The 15,044-nt window shown below is 36.0% G+C and overlaps 1 protein-coding gene across 1 annotated transcript in view; it reads right to left on the bottom strand.

Moving 5' to 3' along the window:
• Sli (slit guidance ligand) overlaps window positions 1-15,044 on the bottom strand; it is a 59,893-nt gene that overhangs the window by 25,606 nt on the left and 19,243 nt on the right. Inside the window, exons 8-16 of the mRNA XM_076311349.1 lie at window positions 14,286-14,357; window positions 14,027-14,098; window positions 13,885-13,956; window positions 12,651-12,794; window positions 10,986-11,149; window positions 3,939-4,089; window positions 3,230-3,376; window positions 1,744-1,815; window positions 1,597-1,668 (exon numbers count right to left, since the gene is read on the bottom strand). Coding sequence (XP_076167464.1) covers window positions 1,597-1,668; window positions 1,744-1,815; window positions 3,230-3,376; window positions 3,939-4,089; window positions 10,986-11,149; window positions 12,651-12,794; window positions 13,885-13,956; window positions 14,027-14,098; window positions 14,286-14,357 — 966 coding nt within the window. The remainder of the gene's footprint in view (window positions 1-1,596; window positions 1,669-1,743; window positions 1,816-3,229; window positions 3,377-3,938; window positions 4,090-10,985; window positions 11,150-12,650; window positions 12,795-13,884; window positions 13,957-14,026; window positions 14,099-14,285; window positions 14,358-15,044) is intronic.

The following is a 15,044-nucleotide window of genomic DNA, read 5'->3' as shown; positions in this document are numbered from 1 at the left end:
CCAGACATTTTAATTATAATTCACAGAATGTATTGATCGTTGTTGTTTGCAATAGTTAATGATTAAAAGCGTGTACAAAATGCACTGCCACTATATGATAATTATGTAGTATTTGTGTAGTATCGTATATATGTAAATTAGATACTTTCATTCACCTGTTATTAAAAACTTCTATAAATAATAATTAACGACAATTGTCGATTAATTTTGTTCGTAATAGTTAAATAGATAAAAGCATATGCAACTGTCGTTACGAGAGAATAATATAATAGTACAATACTCGTCAATTTTAGCTACCTAAATCCACCAATTTAATCATTTAATTCGCATCGATTTAGAAACTCTTATTGTTATCAATTGACAGTCAGTATTAATTGATGTTATTCATTATAACGAAGCAGGGAGTTAAATCTATATGCTATATTCACTATTGTCACATTAATAACAAGAGTCTGCGTTAACTTACTGAATATAATTTCATTCAAAGTAACTCCTATCGTGATAATTATCGATTATTTTTAAACAGTGTTACACATAAGAAACAAATAATTCAAAAATTTATAGAATATAATTTTTTCACAATGATAATTCATTTATATTAAAAAAAGATTACTGATTCAAAAAAAGTTCTACCAAAGAAATCAACAATTTGACCTATTACCAGTATTTATAATAATCGAATAACTGTGCAATATAATGTATCGTACCTAATAACAGTATGTCAAATCCATCGGATCGATAATCTCATTTATATAGATTCAAAAAAAGTTCTACCAAAGAAATCAATAATTAGACCTATTACCAGTATTTATAATAATCGAATAACTGTGCAATATAATGTATCGTACCTAATAACGGTATGTCAAATCCATCGGATCGATAATCTCATTTATATAGATTCAAAAAAAGTTCTACCAAAGAAATCAATAATTTGACCTATTACCAGTATTTATAATAATCGAATAACTGTATAATATAGTGTATCGTACCTAATAACAATATGTCAAGTGCATCTAATGGATAATCTTATTTATACCGACTTGAAAGGAATCAACAATTTTGCCTATTATCAGTATTTATAATAATCGAATAACTGTAAAATATAGTATACCGTAACCATGCACTAATAATAGTACGTCAAATGCATAGAATCGACAATCTCATTTGTATGTTGAACGATCATTATTTTTTGTCGTTCACCGATTCAAAAAAAGTTCTGCCAAAGAAATCAACAATTTTACCTATTACCAGTATTTATAATAATCGAATAACTGTACAATGTAGTATACCGTAACCATGCACTAATAATAGTACGTCAAATGCATAGAATCGACAATCTCATTTGTATGTTGAACGATCACTATTTTTTGTCGTTGACCGATTCAAAAAAAGCTCTGCCAAAGAAATCAACAATTTTGCCTATTATCAGTATTTGTAATGATCGAATAACTGTACAATATAGTATACCGTAAGCATGCATTAATAACAGTACGTATCAGTTCTTGGACCACTATCGTGCAATCATTTCGTTCGTACTAAAGAGAAACAATTTTGCCTCGAAGCCAGTAAAGGATCGATCGTTGCAAAAGCACTTACATGGTGCGTAAGTGCGTCAGTCCGTCGAACGCGCCCTGCATAACACAGGTAATAGCGTTCCCATGAAGGTTCCTGCGAAAACGAAGTTCGAAGAATATAGTCCCCAGTGATACCGTTTTATGAAGGGACGTAAAAGTTTCTACTCACAGAGTCTTAAGATTCGTCAAGCCGGTGAACATCTTGTTGTGAACTTCCCTCAGCCTGTTCTCCGCCAAGATTCTGCGAAACGAGGAGTCGTTATTTCCACGGGACAAGGATGCCCCGGATATAAAGTTTCGAAATTATTAGAAGAAAAGAAAAAAGAAACGACCCCCCACGCTTTGGAGGTGTTCACGCATCGTTGGGAATCGCGAATCTTGCGCATCGTTGCATCGTTAAATCGATGGAAAAATCACGGGGAATTATTGTTGTTTAACGTGGAATGCGCGAAATTTTCAACGAACCATTTCGCGGAACGAATACGAAATATCGAATATTTCGAAACAGTGAGAAAGTTGAAAAAACACATTGAATTGTCGATGAATATTATTTTCAATGATAACGGTGCACCGATCAAAATTATGTCGAACTTTGTCGAAACTTTTCACACGATCGACATTAAATTTTCGTATTAGGTAAACTCCGAACCCGATGAAAATTACTGTTCTTCGACTTGTTTTTCCTCGGTAATATCGATATTTCAGATCGGCTTCCGCACTCGTGTGCACTAAAATACACACAAGCTACAGGCATTCTCCACCCCTCGGGCTATCTAATTAATCGACCCATTGTCCCGTTAATTGCCTTTGAAAATTAAATCCTATTCTGCTTCGTTAAAGCTCGTTTCAAAGTCCCGATCGAGTTAGGCACAAATAACGCAAGTAATCTCGACACTCCGAACACGCCTCGGCGGGAAATGTTTCATTAAAAACGATCAACAATTCCCTCGTAAGTGGAGTTGTTCTCTAAACTAATTAAAAAATAAAAGAGAAGGAAACACACATCCTATCTGGAAATTCTCAAGTACGATAAATGAACTTCCCTGCTCGATGTACGCAAACTCACTCTTTTCTCGATATTTCATCCATGAAATTCTAATATTGAAACATCACAGAAATTAAACGTTCAAAAATTATTAAACCGATTAAAAAAATAAACGAGAATGAAACACACGTCCTATCTGAAAGTCCTCGAGTGCAATAAGTAAATTTTCCTGTTCGATGTACGCAAACTCACTCTTCTCTCGATATTTCATCGATGAAATTCTAATATTGAAATATCACATAAATTAAACGTTAAAAAATTATTAAACCGATTAAAAAATAAACGAGAAAGAAACACACATCCTATCTGGAAATTCTCAAGTACGATAAGTGAACTTCCCTGCTCGATGTACGCAAACTCACTCTTCTCTCGATATTTCATCGATGAAATTCGAATATTGAAATATCACATAAATTAAACGTTGAAAAATTATTACGAGAGATCAATCGATTCACGATATCGTTATACAACGCACTGTAATCGATTGGATCGCGTTTCTCGCGATTAAACGTACACGATCAAACCGAGTCACGCGTTCGTCAACGCGTTCAGACAACGAGAAGCTAGGAAAAACATCACGTGATCGTGGGATCAGTTTTAAAAGACTTACAGATCGGTAAGCTTGTGCGCCCCTACGAAAGCCGAGGCCTCGATGCGTGAGATTTTGTTCTTCCTGAGGTCCAAATGTTGCAACTCCGGCAGCTTCTCGAACAGGACCTTCACTTTGATCTTATCCAGTTCATTGTTGGCCAACAACCTGGACCCAGGGACAAAGAAAAGCCGGTGGACGTGAAAGTTAGAGTCCATTGTCAGTGTCTGATACGGTGAGCAATTAATCGCGCTCCGGGGTGTCGATTCATTAAACGAGTTCGAATAATTTATTTCAAATAATAGCTCGACGTTCATCGCGCCTAATTCCCCTCGGGCCAGCTTTTAATCAGATAATTATCTTGTCGACCGATTGAATTAATTCTCTCGCGCGAAGGAAACGAGAGCCCCGAACGCCATTCATCCGAATCGATCGTTCCTTTTTATCTTCCTTTTTATCCGTTCTGATTGGATAAAGTCTGGTTCGAAGGTGAAACAATGCGCGATAGTTAGGAGACCGGGTCACCGATATCTCGGTGTGTATCGGTTAGTTTGACATAGTGTATCGATCGTTCGGTATATCGGTTTGCCTGTGTAGTATATCAATTGACGCATAGTCAGTATTTTTACGTTGTCACAAAGTTTCCACTAGTTGTTACCAGTGATTGGTGCGTAGCAGTCACCAGTGAACTAGTGACGTTGTTACGAAGTGATCAATGAAATGTACTCACAATGTAGATGTGTAGATTGGTAGCTCTTCCGGTATCGAGGTTAGCTTGTTGTTAGAGCAGTCGACCGTTGCACCGTTGCAAGTGCACGGAGCTGGACACTCACCAGGTAAGATGCATTCGCCGGCTCTCTTCGTTAAGAGCTCCTCATCGCCTACGAATAAACAATTGGGTATATTCTACTTCAAACAATTCCGTCTGATCCGCCTTTCCTTCTCAGGACCGAAAACAATCTGTTCTAGGACGAATCGGTGATTAAAACGATTAAAAGGAACAATTTCTCGATTAACTGACATGTCTAGAACTGACAAAGTCTAAATTGACTTTTCGAGTCAATGCGGGCACTGTTGGGCTTCTTGGTGTTGGTGGTTGAGTATTATTCTTATTTGGCGAATTTTCTACGAGAGATTTCATTTCGAACGATATCTTTCACGTTCGTTGGAATTAAAAACATATCTCGATGTTATTAATATTTCCGATTGTTTGCTATTTCGTCTCGATAATGATCGATGACGATCGATGCGTACGACAGGGATGAAAAATCGAGTACGATTTTAATCCAATTTTTTCACCGAATTTTTAACCTACATTTTTTTCACGACAACTGTGTGTCTGCGAAAAACAATTTGCTCTGTGCAATGTCATCGTTGAGATATTGTGCAATTTTCATGGAAATTACTTCCCTCGTACTGTGTAAAATACTGGACGTATTTCGGACGAATGCAGTCCGAGCGCAGTTATTCTATTTTTTTTTTCTTCCTTTTGTTTAGGGAAATTTAATAACATACAGTACCGTGCAGTTGTAACTGCAAATAAAAGGGAAGTAGGTAAAAGTTATTCCACACAGTCTGTGTTCTCCGTAGAACTACCTATTCGTGAAATGTACAATGCAACTTATGGAATAATTATTTTGAGGTTAACTTTCGATTACGACTGCCGTCGTAACGTAAAAACAATGCGAAAAAATACAGTATTCTGTATAATCTAAATAATCTGCTTTAGTTTTTGTTCTATGAAAAAACTTTTCTGGACAAACTTGTATCGTTTCAAGGGCTTTATGCAACCATGGAAAAATTTTCTTTTCAATATCATATCTTTACGAGATTTCAAGATCATCAATATTTTTTATATCTACATCTTTTCTCTTATGTTTGTAAAGCATAAAAAGACAAATTCAACGACGAATGTTTAGTGGTCGTTGAATTGGTCGATGGGAAACTGTAGAGCACTTTCTCGTTTTCCTAATATTACATCGTTAAATTTTTATTCACGGGGTAAATTAAAAAATATTTTTTATCATGGAAAACCTGCAACATCGGTCGATACGTGGGAAAGAATTTCAGCTGTTCGACGCGATAACATTGCAGGAATGAGATAATGTGCACGAAAAATTAATTGCAAGATTTCAAGTATACATCGAACTCAACGGCCACCATTTTGAGCACTCGTAGTCTTAAGAATTGCAAATGGAGTGTAAAAGTAAGTATTCATACGTACAGATACGAATGAGTAATTGAACTTGTCGCGTGAATGTTTAGAAAAATTGAAATATCATCCGATGCAAATATCTCGAGAATAAATGCTAGAAACGATATGGTTATTACGATCGTTGAATTTGTTTTTGTTTTTTAATGCTTTACAAGAATAGGGACAAAAAATATAAAGTACCGATTAAAGAAGTATCGATCACCTAAAAGTCTCTTTTAAGAAAAGGGTCATTGAGAAAAAAATCATCTTTTCGTGCTCACGCGTAGACCTTGAAACGGTGTAATTTTGCAAAAGATTGTTTCGAAAGATTTTTGAAAAACAATGTAGAAGATAGGCGATTCCATTTGTTAAAGACACTCTGTATAAAAGGTACATTGAGAAAAAATCATCTTTCAGTGTTCACACGTAGATTTTGAAACGGTGTAATTTAGCTCTGAAGAGTTTCTTGAAGAACAAAATAAAAGATATTTAGATGATTGCATTTATCGGAAACTTTTCTCAAAAGTTTTTCGAAAAGCAAGGTGGAAGATATTTAGGTGACTCCATTTATCAGAGACACTCTGTGTTACGTCAACGGCTCCAAACTTTGGCAAACTCGTGGAGGCAGTGTGAAGCTTCGGGATTCAACGAATCGGAACACGTAGCCGAAAGCTAACAGTCCCCGGAGAAGAATTAGCGACACGTCGATAGTTATCAACGTTCACGAACTTGATCGCCTGTTACTGTACGTTTCGTCTGACGCGAACTAAATGCACAATAGAGGCATCCTAGTGTCCGCTCCCGAGAAGAATTATTATCGCGTGGCCGTGGTGTCCGTGTCTAGATATCTGCGGAACGTAGTACTACGTTATCGATCGCGATAGCATTACGATCGGTGGTAATCGGGTGACCCGGTGTCGATCGTGACGGTGAAAATCGCGAGGGCACGAAGCTCACGGAGAAAGTGGCTACGGGTACGTGGTACGCTCGTCTTATTAAACGTTGAACGCAAATTACCGATATAATTACGTACGTGTATCGCGACGGACAATTTGTAACGCGGCGTATAATGCGATGATAAATCACCTGCTCGCCCGTACTCATACATAAACATATTCACCTCGCGGAGCACATGACATTCAACACTCAATTAACGTGCGAGAGAGCGCGCGTTATTGCGCCGATGCTTAATTTAATGATATCGCCGCTACTACTGTTCATTATCAAAATTTATCGTCGTGGCATTAACATGGTAACCCGGTGCGCGTGATCACGCCGCCCGACGCTCTTCGACTTCGATTAATCAACGTGTTCGCGACCGCGAGGGATTTTTAAGCGGGTTTATCTGGCAGCTATCCGAGGATCGGTTTCGAGAGGGCAACGTTAAGTTTTATGGGATATCGTAGACCCGAGTGTACTCAGCGGTTTCTAGCCTAGGTATGGAAAGCTACGGCCAAGAGGGGTCGAGGGATACTTCTAAACCTGTAACCTGACGAGGAACGCCTCTTAAAATGAACCTACAGTTGGTAATTTCGATATTTGGCGACTGGGTGTAATTCTTCGAAGGAATAGTAGAAGGAACGTGCTTGTGATTTCCCATTTAAAGGGAAAAGTATATACACTATGTGTGTATATAATATATATAGTGTATGTAGTAGTATATATTGCATATATAGTGTATATATGTATATATGTAGTATATATGTAGTATATATAGTATATGTAGTATATATATATATATATATATATATATATACTATATGAAGTATATAGTGTGTGTATGTACTATTAAATAGCCACATATTAGGTCTATACTGATTCGTAACGATTAACTCATTCGCCATGTGAAGACCCTCGATATACCGATGTTCGAACATAATTTGTATATGGAAATCATTCCTTTGCCGATACTCGAGTGCATTGTTTCCACGGTTCTTAATTTTAAGGTTATCTTTATGCGTTTAAAATTGTCAATTCCTTTTGTCGAATGCTTTTCGTATAACATATATGCAGTAAAACCTTGATATTTGTACATGGACCCCGTTTGTCGTATTGTTCCGACTAGTGGAAGAAATAGTCACTCAACAACAAGCATCGTGATGGTTAGTTACCGACTGTTGCGACATCTCTATCGTTCACCGCTAGATGGCTGGTCAACCGATCTCTTTCTCGCAAGATCTCGATCAGCCACTGACAGGCTCTTATAGACCATAGACTTACACACGTTTTTATATTTAATTGGTTATCGAATATCTCGAGGCAGAAGAGATTGTTTACTATAAATGGGATAAAGAAAGGAATAACTGGGCAAAAATTAACTCGAAACTGTAAACATTCTCCTTAATCCAGGATATCAATCTTCTTCTCCTTGTAACAGAGATGGTAGCGTTACTGACGAGTCCACTGAAGGAACTATCAAACGATAAACTTTCTAGAAAATGCTACTATATAGTGGCATACATAAGAACCAAATTCCATATTGATCCTCTATTGCATAAATTCGATTTAATTTTTCAATAATGAATTTACTCTTTCGTTGTTCACGTATCCACGAATCAATCAATGTTCCAACCAAACGATAAATGGTCGTACATATCACCGATATCGATAACTAATCGAGTTCGAGACGAGGCCTGCAGTTCGTGCCTTATCGACCAGTCCATCGATCAACTACGGAGTAAATTTTGATCTTTACATCCTGACAGTAGTCAAAATAAATATTAACAGTCGCGTAGTATCATTATTAAACTAGAATACAACCCGTAAGATATACCTGGTAAACATTGTCACCTGAAATTCTCTAAATTGTGCGGGTTACTTTCGAAGAAAGTGTACCGGGCCTGTATATCAATCTCTTACTCAATCCCCGAGAGTCCCGAACTCGGAAAGCTCCGAATTCTCTGCGTCAGGAGTCCAGAAGAAACTAAAGAAACGTCGTTCACCGTTGCTTCTACATCCTCTCCGGTGCACACCTCTCAGAAGTTTTGCGTAAATTTTTCTCTCAGAGGGCGTTTGAGACGAAAGTTGCGGAAAGTTGGCCGCAAGTTTTACGCGGCGCCGGCGTAAGTTCTCGTTTGCGGAAATGCGGCGTAACGATAATGTGCGGCTACAGAGGCACATACGTGCCAGCGAAGTGTTTATTTTCCAGTGTCATTTACTCCGTAGAAGTTGGCGTGCACGGAACCAGCTGCTGGAGGTGGATGCGATTATATTCCGCGCGGGCGAGTGCAATTAGGTGAAATATACAACCGTGGAAAAGAAAAGCGTAAAGTTTTGCCGTTGTTATTCTTGTACGCTGCGTTGGCTGCACGCTCTGTCCCGATGCTCGTCAAGCATCTCTTCGGTATTTATTTCCGTACGGTGGATCTTTCGATTCTCTTAAACGGGCTCGCGTGAAACGGACGCTTGTATCAGGTCAGCACCACGAGTCCGTGCGATTTTATGTTATTGTTTTCGTTACGAGACCGTATTCTTTGTACAGGGAGTGCCATTCATCGCGAGCACTTTAGGTACCACTGTGGCTACTGAAAATGTCCAGGGGGAAGTATCGTTCGCGTTGTTCCAATCATTTTCAATTGTCATCGATATCTTTTCGTATGGTAATAGATTGTTTCATAAGTTTTGTCGTTCGATAGAACTTATTGAACAGTACTTTTGAATGTAGTACTGTTGAATGTAGTACTGTTCAATGTGGTACTATTCAATGCAGTACTGTCCAATGTACTACTGTTCAATGTAATACTCTTCAATGTAGTACTGTTCAATGTGGTACTGTTCAAAGTGGTACTGTTGAATGTAGTACTGTTCAATACAGTACTGTCCAATGTGGTACTGTTCAATGTAGTACTCTTCAATGTAGTACTCTTCAATGTAGTACTGTTCAATGTGGTACTATTCAATGCAGTACTGTCCAATGCAGTACTGTCCAATGTACTACTGTTCAATGTAGTACTCTTCAATGTAGTACTGTTCAAAGTGGTACTGTTGAATATAGTACTGTTCAATACAGTACTGTCCAATGTGGTACTGTTCAATGTAGTACTCTTCAATGTAGTACTGTTCAATGTAATACTGTTCAACGTAGTACTCTTCAATGTAGTACTGTTCAATGTAGTACTGTTCAACGTAGTACTCTTCAATGTAGTACTGTTCAATGTAGTACTCTTCAATGTAGTACTCTTCAATGTAGTACTCTTCAATGTAGTACTCTTCAATGTAGTACTGTTCAATGTAGTACTGTTCAACGTAGTACTCTTCAATGTAGTACTGTTCAATGTAGTACTCTTCAATGTAGTACTGTTCAATGTAATACTGTTCAACGTAGTACTCTTCAATGTAGTACTGTTCAATGTAGTACTGTTCAACGTAGTACTCTTCAATGTAGTACTGTTCAATGTGGTACTGTTCAATGCAATACTATCCAATGTAGTACTGTTCAATGTCCTACTGTTCAATGTAGTACTGTTCAATGTAGTACTGTTCAATGTGGGTCTGTTCAATGCAATACAGTTCATTTATTTCATACAGTTCATGTTTATGAACTATTGTTTCATTATTTTATAGTTCATGTTATAATTCATGTTATAGTTCATTTATTTGTCGTACGAGGATGAATGAAAGAAACTATAAAATTGCACGTACGAAAGTTAAAGGACTTTTTGAATCTGTGTCATGTGTGATAAAACAATTTCGATTGCTTCACTAACAATAACACCAACAGGATTGAGCAGGACGCAATTGAAAATTATTCGATACATTGAAATATGAGCATGAATTTATGAGCCGACTCAATAATTTTGGACAGAGAGAAGGATCATACATAATGATACTATATATTATGTATCGAGATCAATTTCACTATAATAACTTGACACATGAAAAATCAAATACGCGAAATATTTTAACAACCTGGCACCAAGAAGACTAAACAATAGCCCATAATAATGTTTAATCACCAATTTGTTTCTTAAAATATTGCGGATGAAGCTTTTGCAATAAACTATGTAAACAAATATTTTCGGTAGATTTCTTTTTTCAGCGTTTTCACTCGAATTTGCTTATTTCGAAATACTCAAGGTTTTATTTCAATCGATTCAAAAATATCAAGAACAAATTTGTATATACGTTTTCTGTTTCCTTGCGACTTCAGAAGCTGTAAATTTATTCTGAGATCATATTCAAAAGCATTACAAAATATACAATTCCAAAATATAAATATATTTGTAACTCAGTTCGATAATTTCCAATAATTAATTTATAGAATCATCGAAAGATTTTAACAGTTAATCATTTCAATGTAAATAAATCGCATAGGTTTATCTTGGAAACTTTCGTACAATTTTTGTTCAAAATTGGGGTCACAGCGCTCATAAAAAAAAAAAAAGAAAAAACCGGCGCAAGTCGTGATTCATCCGCAATCTTTTAAGTCGTATACACCGAGTGTCCTTTACATTCGTACACATAAAAAAAAAAAGTAATTTATACAAAAAGATTACGGAATACGTTCATGGACTACCGACCTGTGTTCGTGTTCCGGCGGAGCGTTTACAGGAGAAAATATCGGAAAAATCGAGTCGTGCTTACCCTTACATTTGAACTTGTCGTCCCGCATCGAATCGATCCTCCGCTTCTGCACCCTCTTCGGAGACTCGCACTTAGCCCCCATCGTCTCGATGGGGTGCGCGTCAAGGTACGCGCTCAGCCATCGTAGATTGCAATCGCAGATGAACGGATTCCTTGCCAAATGTCTGCAAGAAACCGAGGAATGTCTCTGTCAAGCCGGTGTACACGAGGTTCCGCGGTGTGCGACAATCTTTTATCCGTGGTATACGGGGATTCATTTGTGGAACCCTTTCACAGTTTGAAACGGGGCGTCATAGGAGGACATACCTTAGGAAAACATCTCAGAGCGTTGTCTTTGCGATGTCGAAAGATAAAGTATGGGGGACGTTTGAATAACTTTAAGGGGGGACACCAACCCGACGGGCCAGAAAATCGAATCTCTTTTTCGTATTTTATTTCAAGTTCGAAACGCGTGGGACGTTACGTAAAAAGGATATTTAGAAATGAAAAACATCGAACGAAGTTGCAGCGATAAATAAATTTCTTTCACGTTTCTCTCGAAACTATATTTTCCAAACTGATCGACACGTATCTCCCGAACTACACACGAGATTTAGTTCAAATTTTACAGAGATATTCTGCATAGATTATTCTACAATGTTGTATATGATTTTTTCAATATGTTAATTATTTAACTTTTCATAAAGGTTTAAAGTCGTTTTCTTTCGGATAGAAACGATTGCTTTTTCTTCAAACTTCGATTATTTTTACAATTATTGAAATTTTCGAAAAATCGTACGATATATTTTAGATAATAATCTCTAGTTTATGAATCGATAGCATTTCTTTATTTCAAATCTCGTAGTTCTTGTTAACTGTAGCGGTCAACGAACAATGTTTCAGCAGAAGGAGTTCTGAGAATAGCGAACAATTTCGCCATTTTGTACGATTTTTACTTTCGCAAAATTGTAAAACGAAGCTGAAAGTTATATTTATATTCTCCGGAAAAGACTATGTTTTTCATCGAGTAACTACTTAGAAAAAAAATTCGCAAAATTTATCAATTTTTTGACGTCTGGTAGTGGTGTCTCCCCTTAAATAAATATGTATTTGTAAGAAACATTTTCGAAATTTTATCGAATTTTCATATTTTATATACGTCTAAGAGAATTTTTCCGAGTTCTGCAACATTGATCAATTTCTTAATTCTTACAATGTTCGAATAAAATAAATTTCAACTGTCGACTTAAAGAGTTCAATCGTGACAGAGTGAAATTTTGATTCGTCAACGTTTCTCGAATTTTCTCGACCCACACTGCAGATTCAGTTTCAAATCGTTATATCGCAGAAAAAACCTTGATATTTACTTCGGACGAAATAATAAACAGGAAGTAATAATATACAGTAATAATACATAGTAATAATACACAAGAATTTGTAATTAAATATAACGAAACGACACGATCGATGTCGAGAGCTTCTAAAAATCGTTTCGTTCGTTCGATTTTAGAATATAAATGAATGAACGTCGAATCAAGGAATAAGTGGATTGGAATTCTCGGAAAATTTCGAAACAATCGATAAAATGAATGGTTATACGCTTTTGCAATTAGAGCCTGCAGCGGGAAAGGTTCGAAATGTCATGGTGATTTGTATAAATTAATGGTTGAACGATGGAATACAAACAGCGTGTGAATGCTTCGCAGGTTGGCAAAAGTTCCATTGGCCAGGGATCTGATGTTGTTATTGTACAAGGACAGCAATGTCAAGCTGGTCAGATCTCGAAACAGATCGGTTCGGATACAGGATATCTTGTTGGCGTTCAGTAATCTGAAAAGTTCATTTTGTCGCGTCAATTTACACCATTTGTAATACCCTGGATATTATCGCAAAGATTCTGAGAGAGTAAAACTACCTGTAATTCAGAGTCTCAAGTAGGATAGAGTGTACAGTTTTAAACGTAGAACACAGGATGAAAAATTCAGGTCATACACAGTATCGAATACAGATCGTAGATTATACAGTATAGAGTATAAAGAATAGAATACCGTATGTATAATACAGATTACAGAATAGAGCATATAAAACACAGACTTTAGAGTATAAACGATAGATAAAGTGGCAGAGTATAGAGTAGTGTAGTGTACATGTAGACTGTAAAATGTAGAGTATAGAATTAGAGAATATAAAACGTGGATTGTTGAGTACACGTATAAGAATAGAAGAGTATAAAGAATAGAAGATTGTATATGTAATACAGACTACAGTATAGAGCATATAAAACACAGATTATAGACTATAAACGATAGACAAAGTGACAGAGTATAGAGTAGTATAGTGTACATGTAGACTGTAAAATGTAGAGTATAGAATTAGAGAATATAAAACGTGGATTGTTGAGTATACGTATAAGAATAGAAGAGTATGAAGAATAGAAGATTGTATATGTAATACAGACTACAGTATAGAGCATATAAAACACAGACTATAGAGTATAAACGATAGATAAAGTGACAGAGTATAGAGTAGTGTAGTGTACATGTAGACTGTAAAATGTGGAGTATAGAACTAGAGAATATAAAACGTAGATTGTTGAGTATGGGAACTATAACTTTTTTGTATTTTACGCACAAATCAAAATCTATATATTTTTGAGCGCAGAGAATTGTTATTATTTTTCGAAAATTGTTTTCGAAAGATATATAAATAATGATTATACGTAATACTTCGAGAAAGCAATTTCACACACTATAAGATTAATTTCTTTAGTAATTTCTCTTCGTATTGAATAATTTAAAATTACATCTATGTTACGTAATACCATAAAGGAAGGAACCGTATCGTAAAATGTTTGTTTCGAATTATTATTACTATTCAGTGTAATAAATAATTTTCTCGAAAAATCTTTCCATTCACTTACAGCAACTGCAAGTTGGTCAAGCCTTGGAACAAACCGCTTGGCAGTTCGGTGATTTTGTTTCCATAGAGTACACTGTAATTAAAAAACATCCCGATCACAATTTTAAGAAATCGTTACAGAGCATTTGAAATATTATACGTACAGTGATTCGAGAGATTTCAAGCCGTGGAACGCGTCGGCTGCCACTTTTTTAATTTTATTCTGGTTGAGATCACTGTCAAAGAATACATAGGAATTAAAAAATATCAAACATCTATGTATACATTGTGTAACAAAATAAATTGTGTATATAAACAATACACGTACGCGCGTAAAAAAAAAATATATATATATATATATATATATATATATATGTGTGCATATAAAAAACGGGAATTGGATCAATCATGAATGTCACTCACATTCTACGTAGTTTTCTGTACGGAGAGAAAGCCTTAGGCGGGATTTCCGTTATGTTGTTCTGTTCCAGACGTCTGTGAACGATTCGTAAGAGACAGAATAAGTTAACAAAGTTCTATACTCGGGATGGTTTAATTTCACCGCGTAAAAGTTGCTACGAGAAACAGGGAAAGTCTCGTCAATATCGATTAATTGAAATAATACAATTTTTACAAGCGATTGTACGAACTGATAAACCGAGAGGTCCAAAACACTTGGAACGTGTAAACTTCGTTAACATCGATTAATTGAAGTAATATCATTTTTACAAGCGATTGTACGAACTGATAAACCGAGAGATCCAAGACACTTGAAATTAAATAGAATATGATGTAAAAATGTTTTCGACAACCATGAACTTCTATAAATTAGTAAAAAATTGATTACAATTGATTAGTTAATTGATTACAATTGACAAATTAGTACAAAATTGGTTACAAAAGATTGTTTGCAAACTTGGGTGAATTAAATATATAAATTGGATTAAATATAAATTTTAAAACAAAAAGCTGAATGGCTTCGTTAGAGCACCTTAACCGACTTTTGCCCCATTCTGTGCAGCTTCTTATAATTAATTTCTCCACGGAAGGACTGTTTGAACAAACTTTTACTACAAACTTTCGAAGTTCGTTCGATCCAATTTCATAATTAGTGCGGACTAATAAAAAAAACTTTCCCTTTAAAATCAATCCGACGCTTTGACTTCTTCAACTCGGGTTTAA

Source organism: Ptiloglossa arizonensis, chromosome 1, assembly GCF_051014685.1.
Source record: "Ptiloglossa arizonensis isolate GNS036 chromosome 1, iyPtiAriz1_principal, whole genome shotgun sequence".
Classification (NCBI taxonomy): Eukaryota; Metazoa; Arthropoda; class Insecta; order Hymenoptera; family Colletidae; genus Ptiloglossa; species Ptiloglossa arizonensis.
The sequence above is the reverse complement of the archived record's forward strand: the minus strand, read 5'-3'. Positions and strand labels throughout refer to the sequence as shown.